Here is a 17,410-nt window from a genome sequence, read left to right as displayed (position 1 = left end):
TGTGCATTAAGAACTGTGATCTGCCTGTAACATCTATTAGGGTGAAAGACTGTTTGATTCAAATTTTGCTTAGTCTGTTAAAGTTAGAATTTAGACTGCATTTTTTTTTCTTTTTGGTAATCAACTTTTATCTCTATGCTTGCTACTTATAATCACTTAAAATCTATCTGTTTTATATTTTACCTAAAAACAGTGTGGTTTTGGTTGGAGTGCTTGGGGAATCTCAGCTCAGGTTAGCAAAGGCTCTTGCACATGCACTATCCTTTTGGCGGAGTGGCAAACTTATTAATGAGCTTACACTGTCCATGGGAGTCTTGAGGCAGTGTTAAGATGGTATATTTCTGGGGTGCAAGGCTGGGGCCTGGGGTGATTGGTTGGTGCCTGACTCTGTATGATTCGTAGTGGCTCACGGAGCATTCATGCAATTTAGCTGGGTGTGAAGCTCCACAAGTTGATGCTGAGTGATCACAGCACCTGGAAGGGTCTTGCTGCTTGTCATTGGCATAGCATTGTGTGAGACAGCCCAGGCTGGAGACTTACAGGGACACAGCAGTCCCACAGTTCCATGTTGTATCCTGCGGTTCACATCACAAGGGGCCAGTGCTGCAAATGTAGGAATCAGACCCAAATTAAGTTTGTTATATGAATCCGCTATGTTGTTGCTAATAAACACTACATCAGGGTTGTAGCCCTATATCCATGGACTGCTACTGAAAGAACTGGGGACTTAAGATTCTGAATTAACTCAAATGTAGCCTCATTGATCACTTCAGTGAATTCCAGGACCTCATCAAATACATGGCAGAGTCTCTGGAGATTATCATAAAGTAGTACAGAGGAAACCTCACAAGCTCTTGGATACGTTGCCCTCTTCCATAACTGTCAGGCTTTCCATACTGATAAATAAGGTATTGTTGGAGCCTTCACAAGAACTGAGACAGACTTCAATATTTGATTCCTGCTATACCTAAGAGTGCAGACAGAAGTCCCTTCCAGTGACTTTGAATATTCTTATTCTCACGTGGTACAGGGATCTCTGGTTGTAGGAACCATCCAGGAGAAGTCCAAGCTGCTAGGGCCTCCAAAGAAATATCTAGGGAGAAGAACCCTAGCTAGGCCTGTTTGGATGCAAAGTCTGTTCACCTGCCAGCCTCCAGAGGCTTATAGCTAGCTACCACTCTTCTTTAAATATGACTTTTAAAATGGGACAAACTATCACAGGAACATCGAGAGGAATTAAAGCCATCATGATGGAAAGACAACTGATATCGCACGTTTCTATTCAAGATGCACTTGACATGTCCAACACACAGCACTTACTATGGCCACTTCTATGACGGTGAGAAGATATATTTCTGGCTTTGATCATTAAGGATTCACAGGAAGGTCCAACCCACAATTGAGGATCTTTCCTTTGAAGTTAATAAGCATTTTAATTCCAAAACAGGTAAGGCCCTCCATTCATTGGAGGACTCCAGGACAACTCTGCACTCTTTGGGTCCGTAGTTCTATCCCCAAGAAGAAAGCAAATAAGATCACAGTCTTCTGTCAGACAAAATCTCTCTGCCCATTATTATTATTATCAGCCTTAGAGGACCTCTAAACCACCAATAAAAAGGAGAAGTTCCATCAACAAAGATCTTCTGCCTCTTCCTCCACTTCTGCACAATCTGCATCTTCTACGAGGCAGCAGGTTTGGTATTGGTGTTGAGAGCCTGACAGAACTTCTCAAGGATCACTTCCCTTCCACAGACCCCTTCGGCAACCACCTTTTATTTTTGGGAAGCCTGGACTGTCACCTCAGACTAATGTGTCCTGGAAATTGCTGAATCTAGTTTCATCTCTTCCTATCTCCTCCTCCCATCACTTTTAAGGGACCAGATACTGTTTGAGATTCCAAACTATAGTGAACCTTATGCACCAGGTTCTATCTCACCCAGAGACATGGGTAAGAGCATGCCTCAGACTTCTGGGACAGATGGCCTCATGCACATATGCGACTCAGTTTGCAAAACTTCACCTATGCAAAACTTCACCTTACAAGGGTGATTGAAATCAGTGTAACTACCCAGCAGAGACCACATGAATATGTTGGTCATGGTCCCTCAGAAAGTCTTCTCTTTAAACTGGTGGAAAAATACATTTCAGGTGTGCAAGGAAGTACCCTTCTCTGCACCTCTACATACCAAGACAGGTGACAGATACCTCTACTCAGGGATTGGGGGGTGGGGGGGTTCACCTACATCACTTTCAGCCACAGGGTCTGTCGTTTCCTCAAGAACCTTATATACACACAAATGGCTAAGGACAGGGTCACTCTTAGGCTTCATCCCAGGTTCCTGCCCAAAGTTGTGTCAGACTTCCATATGAACCAGTTCATCTCCCAGTTTTCTCACTCGTATGTGGATGAAGCTAAACGTCACACATTTGATGTAGTAATGTCATTGTTACGCTACCTTAACAGGTCAAAATCATTGAAGAACACACCTAGACTGAGAGAGTTAAGAGACAGGGTGTATCCTTACAGAGATAAACAGAATGGGTCTCCACTTGTATAAGAGTGTCATAAGCTAGCCAAGTTAGATCTACCTAGTCACCTTAGAGCTCATTCCATTAGAGCTCAGGCAGCCTCTGCTGCCAGTTTGAAGAACGTCCCTGATTTGTAAGGCAGCTATGTGGCATTCACGAAACATTTATAAAATGCTCTTCTTTGCTAGAGGCTTCCAGAGTGAACACCTGTGTTGGTAGAGCTGTCCTGTTTAAATAGGACTCCTAAAGCCCATCTCAAAGCAATCAGACCACTGCACATTAATTACCAAAAGTGGAATTCATGTGGACAATTCTTAGAAGTATTTTACCTTATAGTAACTGTTTTTTTTGAGATATACTATCCACATGGATTCTATGACGGGGCTTCCTTCCCTGCTACTATGGATTCCTATTCCTCTGGGATTCTGTGTTGGTCAAGGAACTGCAGGACAGTTGGCCCACTCTACCCTTTATGCAATCAGGTGGGGGATACGAGAACATATAGGGTGCAAGCAAGACACCCCCCCCCCCCCCAACAGAAACTGCTGGCCAAATGAATCTGATCTTGTGTGCATACACACCAAGAGTGGAATCCAACTCGACAATCACTCAAAGATTAAATTATTTTATAGCATTAGCACAGTTACTGTAAGGTAAGTAACCGCTTTTGACCAATAATGCTTATCCTCCTTTCCTAGGACTATGATCATGATGGCAAGCTCTCTTACACAGATTTTGAAAAAGCTGTAAGAGATGAAAATCTTCTCTTGGAAGCATTTGGACCATGTTTGCCAGACATCAAGGTATTCATTTTTGCATGTAAAAAAATTAAATAACTTGGGACAATACTGCCCGTCAGCCTAATGATTGCCTTGAAAGCTTACCACAATACATACATTCACAGTTCTTTGAGAATTTCCAGATCTCCAGTTGTAAGATATTCATGTGCCCATGCTGGATTCAGTCTATCATAGCAAGACCTACACAAACACTTCCTTACAGCTCCAGGACTTCCAGGATCCCCGCCCAGGACGGCCAGCCAAGCAGACTGTCCCAGCGCTGGGGCTCTTAGGAGTCTGGCTCCTCCACAGCCCCAATTCCCAGAACTGCTTACCAGGCAGCTCAGGGAGAGCTTGGATTCTGTTTTGCACAGAACTTCAAAATTTTGAGGGTTTATTCTGACTCAGAACAAAACCAACTTAGTATTACTACTGTCCTCTGCCCAGCTGTATTTATCTTAATTTTAGAGATAAGGGAAACAAAGGCATTAGATTAAGTGACTTGTCCAACCTCTTACAAAGTTGATGACAAAATTGGACTGAAAATCCAGGCCATCTAACTCCTACTCTGCTCTAGTTATTAAACCATGGTCTTGTTGAAGATTCAGATCAACTGCTACATGCTCGCAGCTTCTATGCTTTGTGTACTGTGCCCTACAAAACATGTACATTTTTAAAAGGAAACTAGGGCTCCCGTAGAAAAGGAGAACACTTTAGAGCATATTAGCCTGCAGCTGCAGTCTCAGAAGAAGTTTGGATATGCTCTTTATTGTCCTGTAGCATAAAAAAAAATCCCACCAAAACAAGTACCTCATTATTCTTTTACTTTTCTTAAGCCAAGGCAAGACAGCATTCTCAATGCAGCCTTTGCTTTTAACTTCAGATGTTCAAAAATCAGGATATTCCCATGAGTAGTACATCTAGTTATAACTACGTATCAGGGGTCGGCAACCTACGGCACATGAGCCGATTCTGAGTGGCACGCTGCCTGCCCAGTGAGGGGGGGGGGAGGGGCCGGAAAGCGCCACGCTGGGGGAAGAAGGGGGAGGAGGGAAGCTTGGCTGCCGCAGGACCAAGCTTCTGCCTCCAGCCCCTGCAGGGGAGAGCGGGGGGGGGGGAGTGGGAGAGTCCTGGCCCCCTGCCCCACTCAGCCCCCCCCGCCCACCGCTCTCCCCTGCGGGGGCAGGAGGCAGAAGCTTGATCCTGCGGCAGCCAAGCTCCACCCCCCGTTTCTTCCCACAACATGGTGCATTCCAGCCCCTCTCCCTGCCGGCAATGGCCCTTGCGAGGGGGAGTGGAGCAGAGCAGAGTGGCCGCGTGTTCCCTGCTCCGCAGAGGAGGCAGAGAGAGGTAGGGACGGGCCTTGGGGAAAGGGGTGGAACAGGGCATATCCCTCCCAGCCCCCTGCCATGAGCCGCTCAGGGGAGGGGGCTGGGAGCACCTCCACGAGCGGAGCACCCAGCCTTCTGCCATGCACCCCCCACACACCCTCCAGCCCTCTGCCCTGACCTCCCTCCAACACCCAGCCTTCTGCCCTGCACCTCCACACACACCCCAGCCCTCTGCCCTGACCTCGAGTCGCCCCGCTCAGCCCGCTGCAGGCCTAGGTGAACAGACCCCCAGGCTGGAAGCGGGCTGAGCAGGCTGGCGGCGTAAGATCAGCATTTTAATTTAATTTTAAAGGAAGCTTCTTAAACATTTTGAAAACCTTGTTTACTTTACATACAACAATACTTTAGTTATATAATATAGACTTATAGAGAGAGACCTTCTAAAAAACGTTAACATGTATTACATATATGTATCCTTTGGTTTCCCAAAGGAACCATCACTTTGAATGTTCTGACTTAAGTTCTCTGCCTTGAAGCCATTTACATTTAATTTCCATTATCGAAGTGCCAGATGGTATCTGAGAAATTGGAAAGATGTTTTCAAATGTTCAGTAATTTGTTTACTCTTACAAGCCTCAATTTAGCACTATTATTTTCTGAATACCTTTCATCCTTTCTTAAACTAGTTTAACTAATTTTTTTTATTTTACAACTATTTTGTCACGTTGTGTCTTCTTTCTTTTACAGAGCAGCATGGCATTTGAAATGCAGGCATTCCGAGAAACTGGTGATATGTAGCTCTGCAACTGGAAAACTGCTGCAAAGGACAGTTTCTCTGCATCAGTTTTCTTAAGACAGTAAAAACAGCAGCAAGTCAGAACTCTTACTTTAATATTACATCTCCACATTCCTTAACTTCAGTATACTTGCTACTGAAGAAATGGGTAAGAGGATAACAAATGGCTTTTAAAGGAGTTGGAGTTAGTGTTTCATGAGGTATAAAATATTATCGGTGTGTCTGGCTATTGAGATACAAGAATGCTACTAATTATAGACATTTGTTTAATGAAATGTCAAAAAATACAAGATTTAGAATCATGAATGTTTATGCTACTGCTAGAAAATACATTATAATATACAGACAATTTAATATTTCTTTACCTTTGACATTAAAAAAAATAAAAAAAAATGAAATTACATCCTTTAAAGACAGATGATCATCAAAGATGCTGCCAGGGGTATCTATATTCTTCTTCTCTGCTTTATTGGTGGCTTTGTTTGAGTATCTTCTGGCTTTTCCCCAGATGATTTTGGAACAGAAACTGCTACCTAGTTTAAAAAGGAAAAAGTCCAAAAAATCAGTAAATTGTAATTATTCCTGCTTCTGTTGCTTTTAGAATAAATGTCCCTAGATGTTTATGTAACTTCAATATTTGAATTTTAGGAGCAATGTACAGTATTTGTTCATTGCAATTGTATTACAAGCTTTACGCCACACAAAGTTGTAAATGAATGTTACGCACAAAGACAAATTAAATAAAAAAATTAATTCTTAGAATGACAATATGAAATACTGAGAAAACAGTACAGCATCAACAAGCAAGTGAATCAGTGACAAACAACTTGCTGTATTTTAACAAATAATTGATTTTGAAGGTTTGGTAATGATAGAATGTTGCACACTTTCATTATGTGCATCAACAATAGAGGAATATCGAAGTATAGTTTAGCCACCTGCAACTAAAACTGTCAAATGGAAAAAGGAGGAAGTGCTTTGGAATAAAGTGGGTTTTTGTCTTTTTTTTTTTTTTTTTTATTATTATTATTAAAGGTGATGTGTGATTCATTAATTGATTTAGCAATTTAGTTGCAGTTGAGCCCCTTCAAATCTACATAGCTTTCTTTATTGAAGGTAGAAGTCTGTTTCTTGATTGTCTTAATCTAAACCTACTAAATAGAATAGTATAATAGTAAAAGAAAAATGTTTACTATTGCACGTTACCTCATGTACAGTATTACAATTCTTATTAAAGGGCTACTGTACTATGAAAAGTGACTCTACACATGGCATTTGGAGGACCATATTTAATCTCTCTGACTCCGTAACATATTTGTTTAGTTTACAAATGCTTTTCTTTAAATTCGACTGCCAGACCTGCATACAACCTGCAATCGAAGTGCAACATCAGTGTAAATTCTGAAACTAAAAATGTTTGTTCATTTTTAATCAAGAGCTGGCGTACGGGGGAGGGACAGCTCAGTGGTTTGAGCATTGGCCTGCTAAACCCAGGGTTGTGAGTTCAATCCTTGAGGGGGCCACTTAGGGATCTGGGGCAAAATCAGTACTTGGTCCTGCTAGTGAAGGCAGGGGGCTAGACTCGATGACCTTTCGAGGTCCCTTCCAGTTCTAGGAGATAGGATATCTCCATATATTTTTTTATTTTTATTTTATTTTTATTTTTTTTTTACAGCTACAGATAGTATCCACTGAAGTAAATCAGTCCACTTGTGAACTGAAATGCTACTCTATGTGAGTACAAGTGTCTGTCCCTAAACAGCTGTTAGTAAACTGCATTTTGAAAGTTGTACGTTCCAAGATTGAATGCTTTTTGCATTTTAAAATCGGGAATAAAGTAGGTAGTTTGGAATAAAATGAACTCAAATATTTTGTCAAAACACTAGTTTGTTTCATGCCAGTCTCTTATAGTCTCCCCAAAGAAATGTGGAAAAGCATCCATTAAAGCTCTCATATCAGGCAAACTGATTTCCTAGGATGTTTCCTTTAGATCTCATTTAAATCATTCATTGGAGGAAGACAGACTAAACTATCACTCCATTTATTTACTCATTAATTTAGAAATGGCAATTCTAACTATATTTTTGCTTAACTTCAGAGCCGGAGCAACTTAAGCTGTCCTACTTGTTCAACCCCTTTACTGTTCACAGAAAATGAAAATAATCCTGAACCCCTCATTGTAATATAGCAGTTCAAGTAAAATATTTCACCTGGGGCAGTATGCAACTTCAATGAAGAAAATATAAATAATTTTCAAATAATTAAAAGGCAAAGAAAAGGAAATTCTAGTAAGACAGTTCACAGCATCTGTATGCTTTTGTTTCATTCAAAATAAATGCAGACTAAAGCAGACAGCAGAGATTTAAATGATGTCATGCAGTCTGCCATAAACAAAATTGTGTTAAATTCTTCAGAGTCTAAGTCCAACATTATGAAGACCTCTAAAATTCAAATATGTGGTCAGCTGCTTTAGATACCCCTACTGCAAGGAAGAGTGAGGTGTGTGGGGAAAATGAACAAATATGGAAAATGAACAGTATCTTGATGATACTTTTATTTCCAAAAATGACAGAGGCCTAAAAAACAAAACTGTATAAAATGAAAATACTTCAACAGCATGAAGTTGGTGCAGTATCAAAATGAATCAGAGTATTATGATTAGAGGGATAAAAAAACACTTTGGTTTTAGGTGCTTTTTTGACATTTGGCCTGATCCTGAGAGGAGATGAGAACCTGTGACTGACTTCAATGGGCATTATGGTTGCTCGCACTTCTCAGAATCAGGCCCCATTATTATCAAATTGCTGGAAAAATACCCAATATGTTGAGGTAAGTTACTGTATAGCCCCATAAATACATTTAAAACCAATTTTCAATGAATGATGAATATAAACATATGTTTGAATTAGAAGGGTTTTTTGAGTGCATACCTCCGTAAGTTTATTTCTAATTAAACTTGCTGAAGTATTCAATGAATCATCATCCATGTCCACTTTTGGTATTTCTGGTAGCCGTGGACCAATAATGACTCCGGTACTATCTGAGTCTATTCCAATGAAGTCAATTTGATTGCCTTGGTCTCGCTTTCTCTTTCGCTCTTGCAGTTGAGTTGTGCGGGGCATAAATCTCCCAATTCCATTATCAGAAGAAACTTTTCTTTGCAGCACAAGTGAAACTGGTGTGTTAGTATATCCCCCCTGTTGTGCACTTTGAGTCAAAGGTTTACTTTGGCAAAAGGATTCAGAAGTTTCAGCACAGTTACTGACATATTGAGGGAATGCCAACACTCTCTGAAAGTGACCTCCTGAAGGACATGCTGTGTTTCTTGATGAAAATTCACAAGATGGCTGGTAAGGGTAAGGACAACATGCAGATGGATCCCAGTTACCAGTGTTTGCACCTGCTGCACTGAATCCTAAGGTTTCTGGTTGAAAGTCATGTTCTGAGTTCTTTGAAACAGTCTTTTTAGGCTCCTGTATCTTCTTTACCACAAAATGAACTTTAACACAAAGAGGTAGTTGATTGTTATTATATAACTTCTCTAAATTATATATAACAAAGAAAAGCATTTATTTAGCATAGCTGAATTAAAGTGAAGCTGACCACTAGAGTCAAGTTCCAGTCTAATCTCAAGTTTCAGTTACTCATTTTTCAAAAGTTTCACCTTTCAAACTCTTTTCCAAGCATGGCTTCTGCTTGATTATTAATTACATTGGAAATATTGAGCAAAAACATTTCAGCAGTTTTTGCGAAAGAAGGAAAGCAAACAATTCTTCCAACTTTTTTAAATAGTATGTGTTCATGTAATTAAAGACTGTATCATAATTAAGCTTGGCAGAATTCAATTTTTATCATTTTGATGGATAATATTGATTTTTAAGCATTTTAAGATTCTCAATTTAAATTTTCACAATTGTGCAAAATTATGGATTTTAATCATATTTTGCAATTCTTATCCATTTAAATTTTCACAGTTGCAGGAAATTATGGGGGGGGGTCAGACAGTAATTATATAGTAACAGACGTTGAGATTCAAAAAGTTAAAAGCTTTATAATCCTTACAAAACAAATTGTCAACGTCACATATAGAAATACACACCGTAAATATCCTTAAACTCTAATAAGGTCTCATGCAGCACTTATCTTACTTTGCCTATCTGTACATTTTGATTATAATCAATGGAAATATTTTGCGTGTGTATGGTGAACTCGGTTTTTACTGACATTTACCAATAAAAATATAATCCTTCCAAATCTAATCATAATACAGAGGCAGAAGGAGGGAGCAACCTTAACTTTGGCATCTCCTGATGCAGGTGCTTAACTGCAAAGTTAAAATTCTCTTTACATTGTTTTTGATGGAGTATTAAATTAGTCCCATGAAGTTTAATATTTCACCTCTTAACATTAATTCACTTGCATTATCTTTCTGGCAATCCAGACTTCATTCCATTAAGTGCGAAAGTGTTGATTGCCACAACAATTGTAGTTCATGATTAAGGATACGATTTCGTCATGGCAGGAACGGATTCCGTGACTTTACCTGACCCCCCTGACTTCTTCGGCTTCAGCTATCAGCAGCTGAAGTCAGGGCTGGAGCCGGAGCTGGAGCCGGAGCTGGAGCCGGGACTGCACGCCCCCGCCCTGCATGGCTGCAGCTGGCACTGAAGCCGAGGCTATGCTCCTCTTTCTCGCAGGTGGGCTGGAGCCAGGACTGTGACATTCCTCCCCATGTGGCTGGGCTGGAACCAGGACTTTATGCCCTCCCCCGACAGCTTCCACTGGGGCTGGAGCTGTGCACACCCCCTGTGGCTGCAGCCAGGGCTGTGCGCACCGTCCCTCAGCCATAGCTGCAGCCGGGGCCATGCGCTCCTGCCCCATTGCTGGGAATGCAGCCGGGGCCATGCACATGCCCCTCAGCAACTTTGGCCAGGGCTGGAGCGGTGCACACAACCCCATGGCTGCGGCTGTAGCTGGGACGCTGTGCAGCTGCAGCCAGCTCCGGAGCCTGTGCTGTACACCCTCACATGGCTGTGTCCCCCATCCTCCCCACGAGGTGGTGCGGCTTGGCCTGTCAGTCCCCCACCGTGGGACTCCAGCTGTCATTTCCTTCTCCCCGCCTCTGTTATTTTTAGTAAAGTCACAGACAGGTCACGGGCTCCCCTGAACTTTTGTTTATTGCCCATGACCTGTCCGTGACTGTTACTAAAAATAAACATGACAAAATCTTAACCTTAATTCATGATTATTAGTAAGTGTGAAATCACTAGAGTTCAGAAAGCCAAGACAGTGTGTTCCTGACACCTATTCTATATAAACTATTTCCTCTTTCAATTATACTGCAGAAGTTCACCAGTGCAATTATCTTCCCCAATCAGAACCAAAGCATCTGAGCATACAGTGACAATATATGAAACACCTGGAGCCTAAACTCTCTATAAAATCTAGGGATGAGATTCTATGGTGTGCTTCTTGGAGATCTCACAGCTCGAAGGTGGAGGGGCAGGAGGAGGGAAAGGGAACGTGACTGGTTAATGTGGCTTTAAGTCCGTTTTGTGCCCTTCCAATCTGGGCTGCTCGGGGTGAGGCTATCTAAGTTACAGTAACTCCTGGGGCTGTCCTATGGGCTACAACACTGTCTGGAATCTCCACAGTGCTTCATGCTGCAGCCCCACCATTGACATATCCTACCCCTACTATGTCCATCACCAGTCCCTGCACTAGGGGAATTCTCTTCTTGGTAGATCCACGATTTTTAGGGCCTGTTTACACCACTCCAGCCCTTTTACCCTGCATAAATGGGTCAGAATGGGGATAAGAATCTCACCCCATGTTTCTTAGCCGTGCTTATGTTTCTGATAAATGAGATCACACACAATGAAAACCAGGGAAATAGAAGCATTAAAACCTGTGCATTTCTTATTTCCCCCATTCACCATCTTTTGTGTGACTTTGATCATTTAGAATCCACTAAACATTGAGGTGCCTTTCCATTCTGCTCTTAAAATACTAAAGACAGATATGCACGTTTTGCAGCAAAGTAAAGATGAACAATTAACTATAAGAGTAGACATTTTTACTTTGTCAAAACATATCCACAACAAAAGTGATATTTTAAACTTTCAATAGGATGTCCAATTACAAACCTCTATTACTTGTTGCTTTTGCGATATATTTTCTCCTGTCTTGCAGCTTCTCCCTAGTCTCTTGGACTGTTTCAAATTCTGGAGCATAACACACATGAAGCAAACTACCAAAGAAACTCCGTTCATCCAGTTTTCTCTTGGCTATCCTAAACAAAAGGAAATTGTATTCAAATGTTATATTACTCCAGTGTTGTCACACTTCACACTTTAACAAACATATTTGAGGATCACTGATATTCTCTTGATCTATGTTTGTAATAAATGTTTCAGTTGAGACACGGTGAGGAGGACACACCACTCTTGTATGTACCAAATATATTTATGTTGGATGAATATACTACTTTAATCTCAAGAAATTTACCACTATTAAGACACCAAACATTCAAGAAATGGAAGGCAGACAGATATTATCTATTGCAATACCTTGCACTCTGTAATTTTTGGAATTTGATAAGATAAACTTCTGTAAATTGTTCTGCTGGATACTCATCTAAAGCATTGTACTCTTCAATGGCACCATATAATGCAAATTGTTCCACTAATTCCTTCATAACACCCAAAGCAGGAACTCCCTGTATTAGCAAATAACGAGATTCCAAGTTGACAGTATACACCTGAAAGAAATAAACACATTTGAATACATTCATACTTTTATCTTGCAATAAAAACATTAAATACCATATTCAAACAGCTCAAGTAATTTTCTTATATTATCTATTGGACCTAAAACACTCTTAGAACTTTGAAAATTTTAAAACATCTACCGTTTTGATTTTGAGCTTGGAGTATCGTAGGACCGCAACAGGAATTTGTAAGAATTCCATGGTCAACAAAGACCTCCTCATCAGTGAGTGTGGAAAGAACTCAATCATTCTGATCCAAAAGCAGGTGTCTACCATTTGTGTTAGGGCTTATTTTTGAGCAGGTCTGATCCAGTAAAGAGCGGGTCGGATCCAGTAAAGTGCAGTGCTATAGTCTAGCCAGTACATTGCAAATTCCTTGCAACAATGAACAGCTGATTTTCTGGACAATTATCATGTGGCACTGGCAAAGTAAAAGAAAGTATTCCTGTCACATCTTTCTTGGTTAGAAACATGGTGAATTTACATGGGGAAAATAAAGGATCCCCAGTGGGAGAAACGATATGACTCTGTGCAGTGTCATACTAAGAGCAGACTGCTCTGCAAGTGCAGTGATCATGTAGCACATGTGCATTGGGGAAGCATTTGATACAAGATATTCAGAATAAAACAGGTTTTCCCCATTCAGCAGGTTATGCAGGATTAGAGATCATTCTGACTCTGTTGCATAATGAGGAATATATTCCATGAAAAGCTTCACATCTGCTCAATCCATATTTAAATCCGCTAAACTCATTACAGTTAAGGTCAAAATGCATTGTCAATGAGTCTTTCAAGAAGCTTTTTGAATGCATGACCCCCACATTGGTCTTCAGTACTCCTCTTTCTTTTGTTGATCATTGTGTTTTTACTTTCCTTCTCTCATACACCAGAGCAATGATTTTATATGTTATCCATGGGATGTCTTAGCTAGTAACTTCTACCATACAGGTTTATCTGCAGATTTTTGATAGCATCTTTCAGACATTCCCAAGTCACTTGGTCTTTATTTGCATTAATGATCCACAACACTTCTTTGCAGTGACTTTCCATCTCCTAAGTCCTCAGAGCTTCAAGGTATTTGACTTTGTGTAACTTTTTCAGTTTTATATTCTGTCTCCTCATTACCAATCTGTGATCTGATCCACAATCTGTGCTTGGCATAACATTAATCTTCCTAATACAATTTCTATACCTATGGTTGATCATGATCAAATCAATTTTAGTTTTTATTCTTCCCTCCTGGTGATTCTCATGTATGCTTTGTGCTTTCTTTTTGTTGAAAATGACTGCAGATAATGAGACCATGTCTCTCAAAATTCTCTGAATCTTTCTTCTCTGTCATTTCTTTCACTGGCACCAAATAATATCTGTGAAGTTGGCCTTTTTCCACTTCCATTTTTGCATTCTAGTCTCCGATAAGAATTACATCTTTCTTTCCACCACTGATTTCCTTCAGTGTTTTCACAGAATTTTTCAACATCATCTTCAGAATCTGCAGTTTCTTGGGACATATATTTGAATAATCATTGTACATGCTTTTATTGCTATTAGCATTACAGGTTCAGATGACAGATTCACTTATTCAATCCTTTCAGCTATAGTTCTATCTACCATAATTCCCACTCCTTTCCCACTTCACAATCCACCTACATTGATAACTCTGTATTCTTTGCTGCTCAGAAGACTTGTGACAAAGTCATCTCCACCTATACAGAACATCTCAATCCTATTGTAACATTTCACCTTTCCATTTGTCCGCATACACTGGGTGCTTTCTAGGTTGATTCAGTCCCCTTACATTCCTGTGGTCACCAGTTTCACATGTCTGGCCATGCAGGGCACCGGTTCACACTGAAGGCCAGTCAGACTGCATGGCAGTCGAGGAATGTTAAGTTGGGTGATTATGACAACTTTGGCACTAATACTCCACAAACGCCTCAAGAATCAAGTGCAGCCATTTTTTTCAGGTTGGAACCCTAGCCTCTAGCAAAAAGACAGTCCACAAGGGAGCAGGGATTGATAAGAAAATAAGTGAACAACAATATGGTTTCACACCTACAAAGAGCACAATAATGAAGATCACATTAGAAAAATCAACTGAAATGGGGAAAACAATATACTTGTGCTTAACTGACTTCCAAAAGCATTTGACTGAATCTACCACTACATATTGCTCAATATATTAAGTGTAAGGACTAAGAGATATGAACTTTGAGTCATATAATTGCCTTCTGATTCCAGTATAATTGTAATGGAAGATGAAAATGAAATGGATATCAAGAGAGGAGTGAGCCAAAGCTGTATAATGCCACCAATTTTATTCAACATTTATAGTGAGTGTTCGTTTGATTAATTAATTGACAAAATAGATATATTAAAAGCAGGGGCGGCTCTATGTTTTTTGCCGCCCCAAGCACGGCAGTTAGGCGGGCTTCAGTTAGGCATGCCTGCAGGCGGTCCACGGTCACGCGGATTAGGTGGCGTTTCTGCGGATGATCTGCCAGTCCCGCGGCTTTGGCGTACTTGCCGCCGAAACCGCAGGACCGGCGGACCTCCCGCAGGCATGCCGCCGAAGGCTGCCTGACTGCCGCCCTCACATCGACTGGCAGGCCGCCCCCCGCGGCTTGCCGCCCCAGGCACGAGTTTGCTGCGCTGGTGCCTGGAGCTGCCCCTGTTAAAAGTAATGGAAAACGGGTTAATAACATTTGCTATGCAGATGACACGGTGCTGGTGGCTGATTTAGAACTAGGTCTGATGAAGTTAGTGGAAATTATGTATGAATATGGCAAATAATATGATCCACATTCAACTCGAGATAAAACAAAAACTATGGTGGTATACAAGGATCCTGGGAAAACAAGCAAGATTCCAGTTAATTACAGTGCTGTACAGCAATTGAGAAATGATTACTACTTAGGAAGCATCATTACTGGAAGATCTGATACTAAAGTCAACACCAGAATAGCAGGAGCAAAAGAGTCATTCTGGAAGAATAAACATCTCAGAAGGACATAAGTCTGAAGACTAAATTCCAAATCTTCAGAACTTACATTTGGTCTGTTAAATTACAGCTATGAAACATGGATATTCAAAGAATCAATCATAATGAAACTACAATCCGTCGAATTATGGTGTTATAGAAAAAAATCATGGATAGACCCCGTAACCAACAAAGAAATACTGCAGATGATTGGAACTCAGCAAAATCTAATTAGAGATCTTATTAAAAGATTTGAGTAGCAGGGCATATTTTAAGAGCTTCAGTGGGTGATTCATGTTTACACGCACTGCAAGGTAAAGCTGATGACAGAAGAGCACAAGACAGAAAAAGAAGATCTTGGATGGACAGTGTGATGTGATATGTGTGGATCAAAAGAACTATTCATCCACAAAGAGATTAGCAGAGGATCATACAGAATGGGTTACCATGATTGCAAGCCTCCAGTAATGGAGATGCCACATAAAAAGAGCCACATATATATTTCCAAAACTCAAAACAAAAAATACAATGAAAACTATTTTGCAACCCAGCAGCTTTCTTCAAATAGCCTTTAGTCAATCATATATATTCACTGAATATGATTTAATTACCTTTTATAACATGCTGACAAGAGCTACAGTTGGAATATTTAGGTCTCAACCTTAACCAACTTTCAAAATCGTGTTTTATAATCCTGATACTACAAAAACAAGAACAATTTTACTCATATGAGTAGTCCCATTGAGTGAATAAAATTACAGGCCTGTTTGCAGGATTGGACCCTGGATTTGTATGCATTGTACTCAAACTTTCAAGACAAGATAAATGAATAAATCTTTCCATTTCTGTTCTCTACAATTTCATGACTTAACTGAATAGTAATGGGCTTTCTCAGTGCGTAACAAAATATCTAAAATGAGGCCCAAAACAAAAATAGTACAAGTGGAATTTTCAAATAATGTAGGATTTCTTTCAATGTGAATAAAGTTTCCTGTAGTTTCATGATTGAACATCTCTGATGTTAATGATTCACATTCACAATACCACCCAGTTTGTGTAAAAGGGAGGGAACTGTGGTCTGAGCAAATTGATGTTTATTGTAATGAGAGATGCACACACGTTAATCAATCAAGTGGTTCCTAACCATTCTGGGGGCAAGTGTTATATCAATTTTTATCAGACTGAAACCTCATCAATTTCTAGCCAGTGCCAGGTAGGTGAGTGTGTATGAGGGGATGATTTGTAATCCTGTAAATCCTGCATCATCCTACAGCGCGCCTCTTCTTCCTCCTCTTCTCTCCTCTCCCCCCCACCCGTGACAGACTGCGGCCTTTGGACCGGACTGGCACCCACATCTCGCTAGGGAGCTAGGGCTGAGCCCCGGGCTGTGGGGTGCCTCAGGGTGGCGTGGCATTGTCGGGGAGGGCTTTGTTCGGAACTGGGACAGGGAGTTATTAACACAGTTCCAGGCGCTGCAGCATTCGGACCGGGCATACTGGTGTAGCGTCACCCCCGGACGGGGCGGCGGCAAGAGCAGCCCGTAACCTGCTGCGCACCAAGGGTTCTTGGGCTGCGTCCCGGCGAGGGGGGAGCGGCAGGCCGGGCTGTGTTCCGTACCCGGGGGCGGGTGAGGACATTTGAGGCAAGACACCCAGAGGCTCCACCAGGCCTAACCCCCGTGGCGCGGGTCCCGGCTGAGCGGAACCAGGCGACCGGTCCCCGTCTAACCAGTACCCACCACACACAACCTGCTGGCAGCAGCCACCCAGAGCCGCCCACTCCCACCTTCACTGCACGGGGCCTACGCCCCTCTCGGTACTTGGCGCGCGAGTCGCACACGTCCTGCTGCGCGTGATGTTTACAGACACCGCCGACTCCATCGCCAGGCGCCGCCATCTTCCCACCTTCCCCCGCGCGCCACAGCCAGGCAGCACCAGCAGCTCCCCGAGAAAACAGCCAATCACAGAAACGGGGAGCGTTTACCGGGCTCTTATTGGCTCCGGGCGGGGAAGTACAAGAGAGATTTGGACGGGCCAGACAGCACCAACAGAATTCCTCGAGAGAACAGCCAATCAGAGAAAGCGGGTGAGCGTGGTACGCACTCTCATTGGCCTGTGATGGGCCATACCAATGCCGCTGGAGGTTGGGGGGCAAAGTACTGAGGGCTCGTGCTTCCTTCCTTCTTTCTACCTGGGCGCGGAGCAGCCGCTCGATGCTGCCGGGGCG

The 17,410-nt window shown here is 41.8% G+C and overlaps 3 protein-coding genes across 6 annotated transcripts in view; 2 read left to right on the top strand and 1 right to left on the bottom strand.

The window, feature by feature from the left end:
* CLXN (calaxin) overlaps positions 1-5,867 on the top strand; it is a 31,274-nt gene extending 25,407 nt beyond the window's left edge. The window contains exons 5-6 of the mRNA XM_005308529.5: positions 3,228-3,332; positions 5,387-5,867. Of these exons, the coding sequence (XP_005308586.1) occupies positions 3,228-3,332; positions 5,387-5,437 (156 nt within the window). The 3' untranslated portion in view covers positions 5,438-5,867. The remainder of the gene's footprint in view (positions 1-3,227; positions 3,333-5,386) is intronic.
* Positions 5,688-17,101, bottom strand: RBM48 (RNA binding motif protein 48). Of its 3 annotated transcripts, none has more exons than XM_005308532.5 (5): positions 16,970-17,101; positions 12,005-12,195; positions 11,582-11,727; positions 8,366-8,934; positions 5,688-5,968 (listed from the first exon to the last, which is right to left on the bottom strand). In XM_005308532.5, exons 1-5 carry the CDS (start codon positions 17,078-17,080, stop codon positions 5,882-5,884), a joined length of 1,104 nt encoding a protein of 367 aa, XP_005308589.1. In that variant the 5' UTR covers positions 17,081-17,101; the 3' UTR covers positions 5,688-5,881. The 3 variants fall into 3 exon arrangements, with proteins under 3 accessions (XP_005308589.1, XP_042713177.1, XP_065439154.1); XM_042857243.2 differs by having other exon boundaries at positions 16,923-17,086; XM_065583082.1 differs by lacking the exon at positions 16,970-17,101 and adding an exon at positions 15,796-16,691.
* The window catches only part of PEX1 (peroxisomal biogenesis factor 1), a 54,170-nt gene continuing 53,798 nt past the window's right edge, over positions 17,039-17,410 (top strand). For both annotated transcript variants that reach the window (XM_008163454.4, XM_008163453.4), the window contains exon 1: positions 17,039-17,269. In XM_008163454.4, the coding sequence (XP_008161676.2) occupies positions 17,039-17,269 (231 nt within the window). The remainder of the gene's footprint in view (positions 17,270-17,410) is intronic.

Source organism: Chrysemys picta, chromosome 2, assembly GCF_011386835.1.
Source record: "Chrysemys picta bellii isolate R12L10 chromosome 2, ASM1138683v2, whole genome shotgun sequence".
In the NCBI taxonomy this organism is placed as follows: Eukaryota; Metazoa; Chordata; order Testudines; family Emydidae; genus Chrysemys; species Chrysemys picta.
This window is presented reverse-complemented; position numbering and strand designations above follow the sequence as displayed.

What these genes read in the sequence shown, in the direction of transcription:
- RBM48 (XM_005308532.5), bottom strand. Translation starts at nt 17,080, where the DNA reads ATGGCGGCGCCTGGCGATGGAGTCGGCGGTGTCTGTAAACATCACGCG. An exon ending in GTAGGCCCCGTGCAGTGAAG is followed by an intron (nt 12,196 to 16,969) that starts GTGGGAGTGGGC and finishes TATTTCTTTCAG; the next exon opens with GTGTATACTGTCAACTTGGA. An exon ending in TTAGAAATAAACTTACGGAG is followed by an intron (nt 5,969 to 8,365) that starts GTATGCACTCAA and finishes TTTTTAAACTAG; the next exon opens with GTAGCAGTTTCTGTTCCAAA.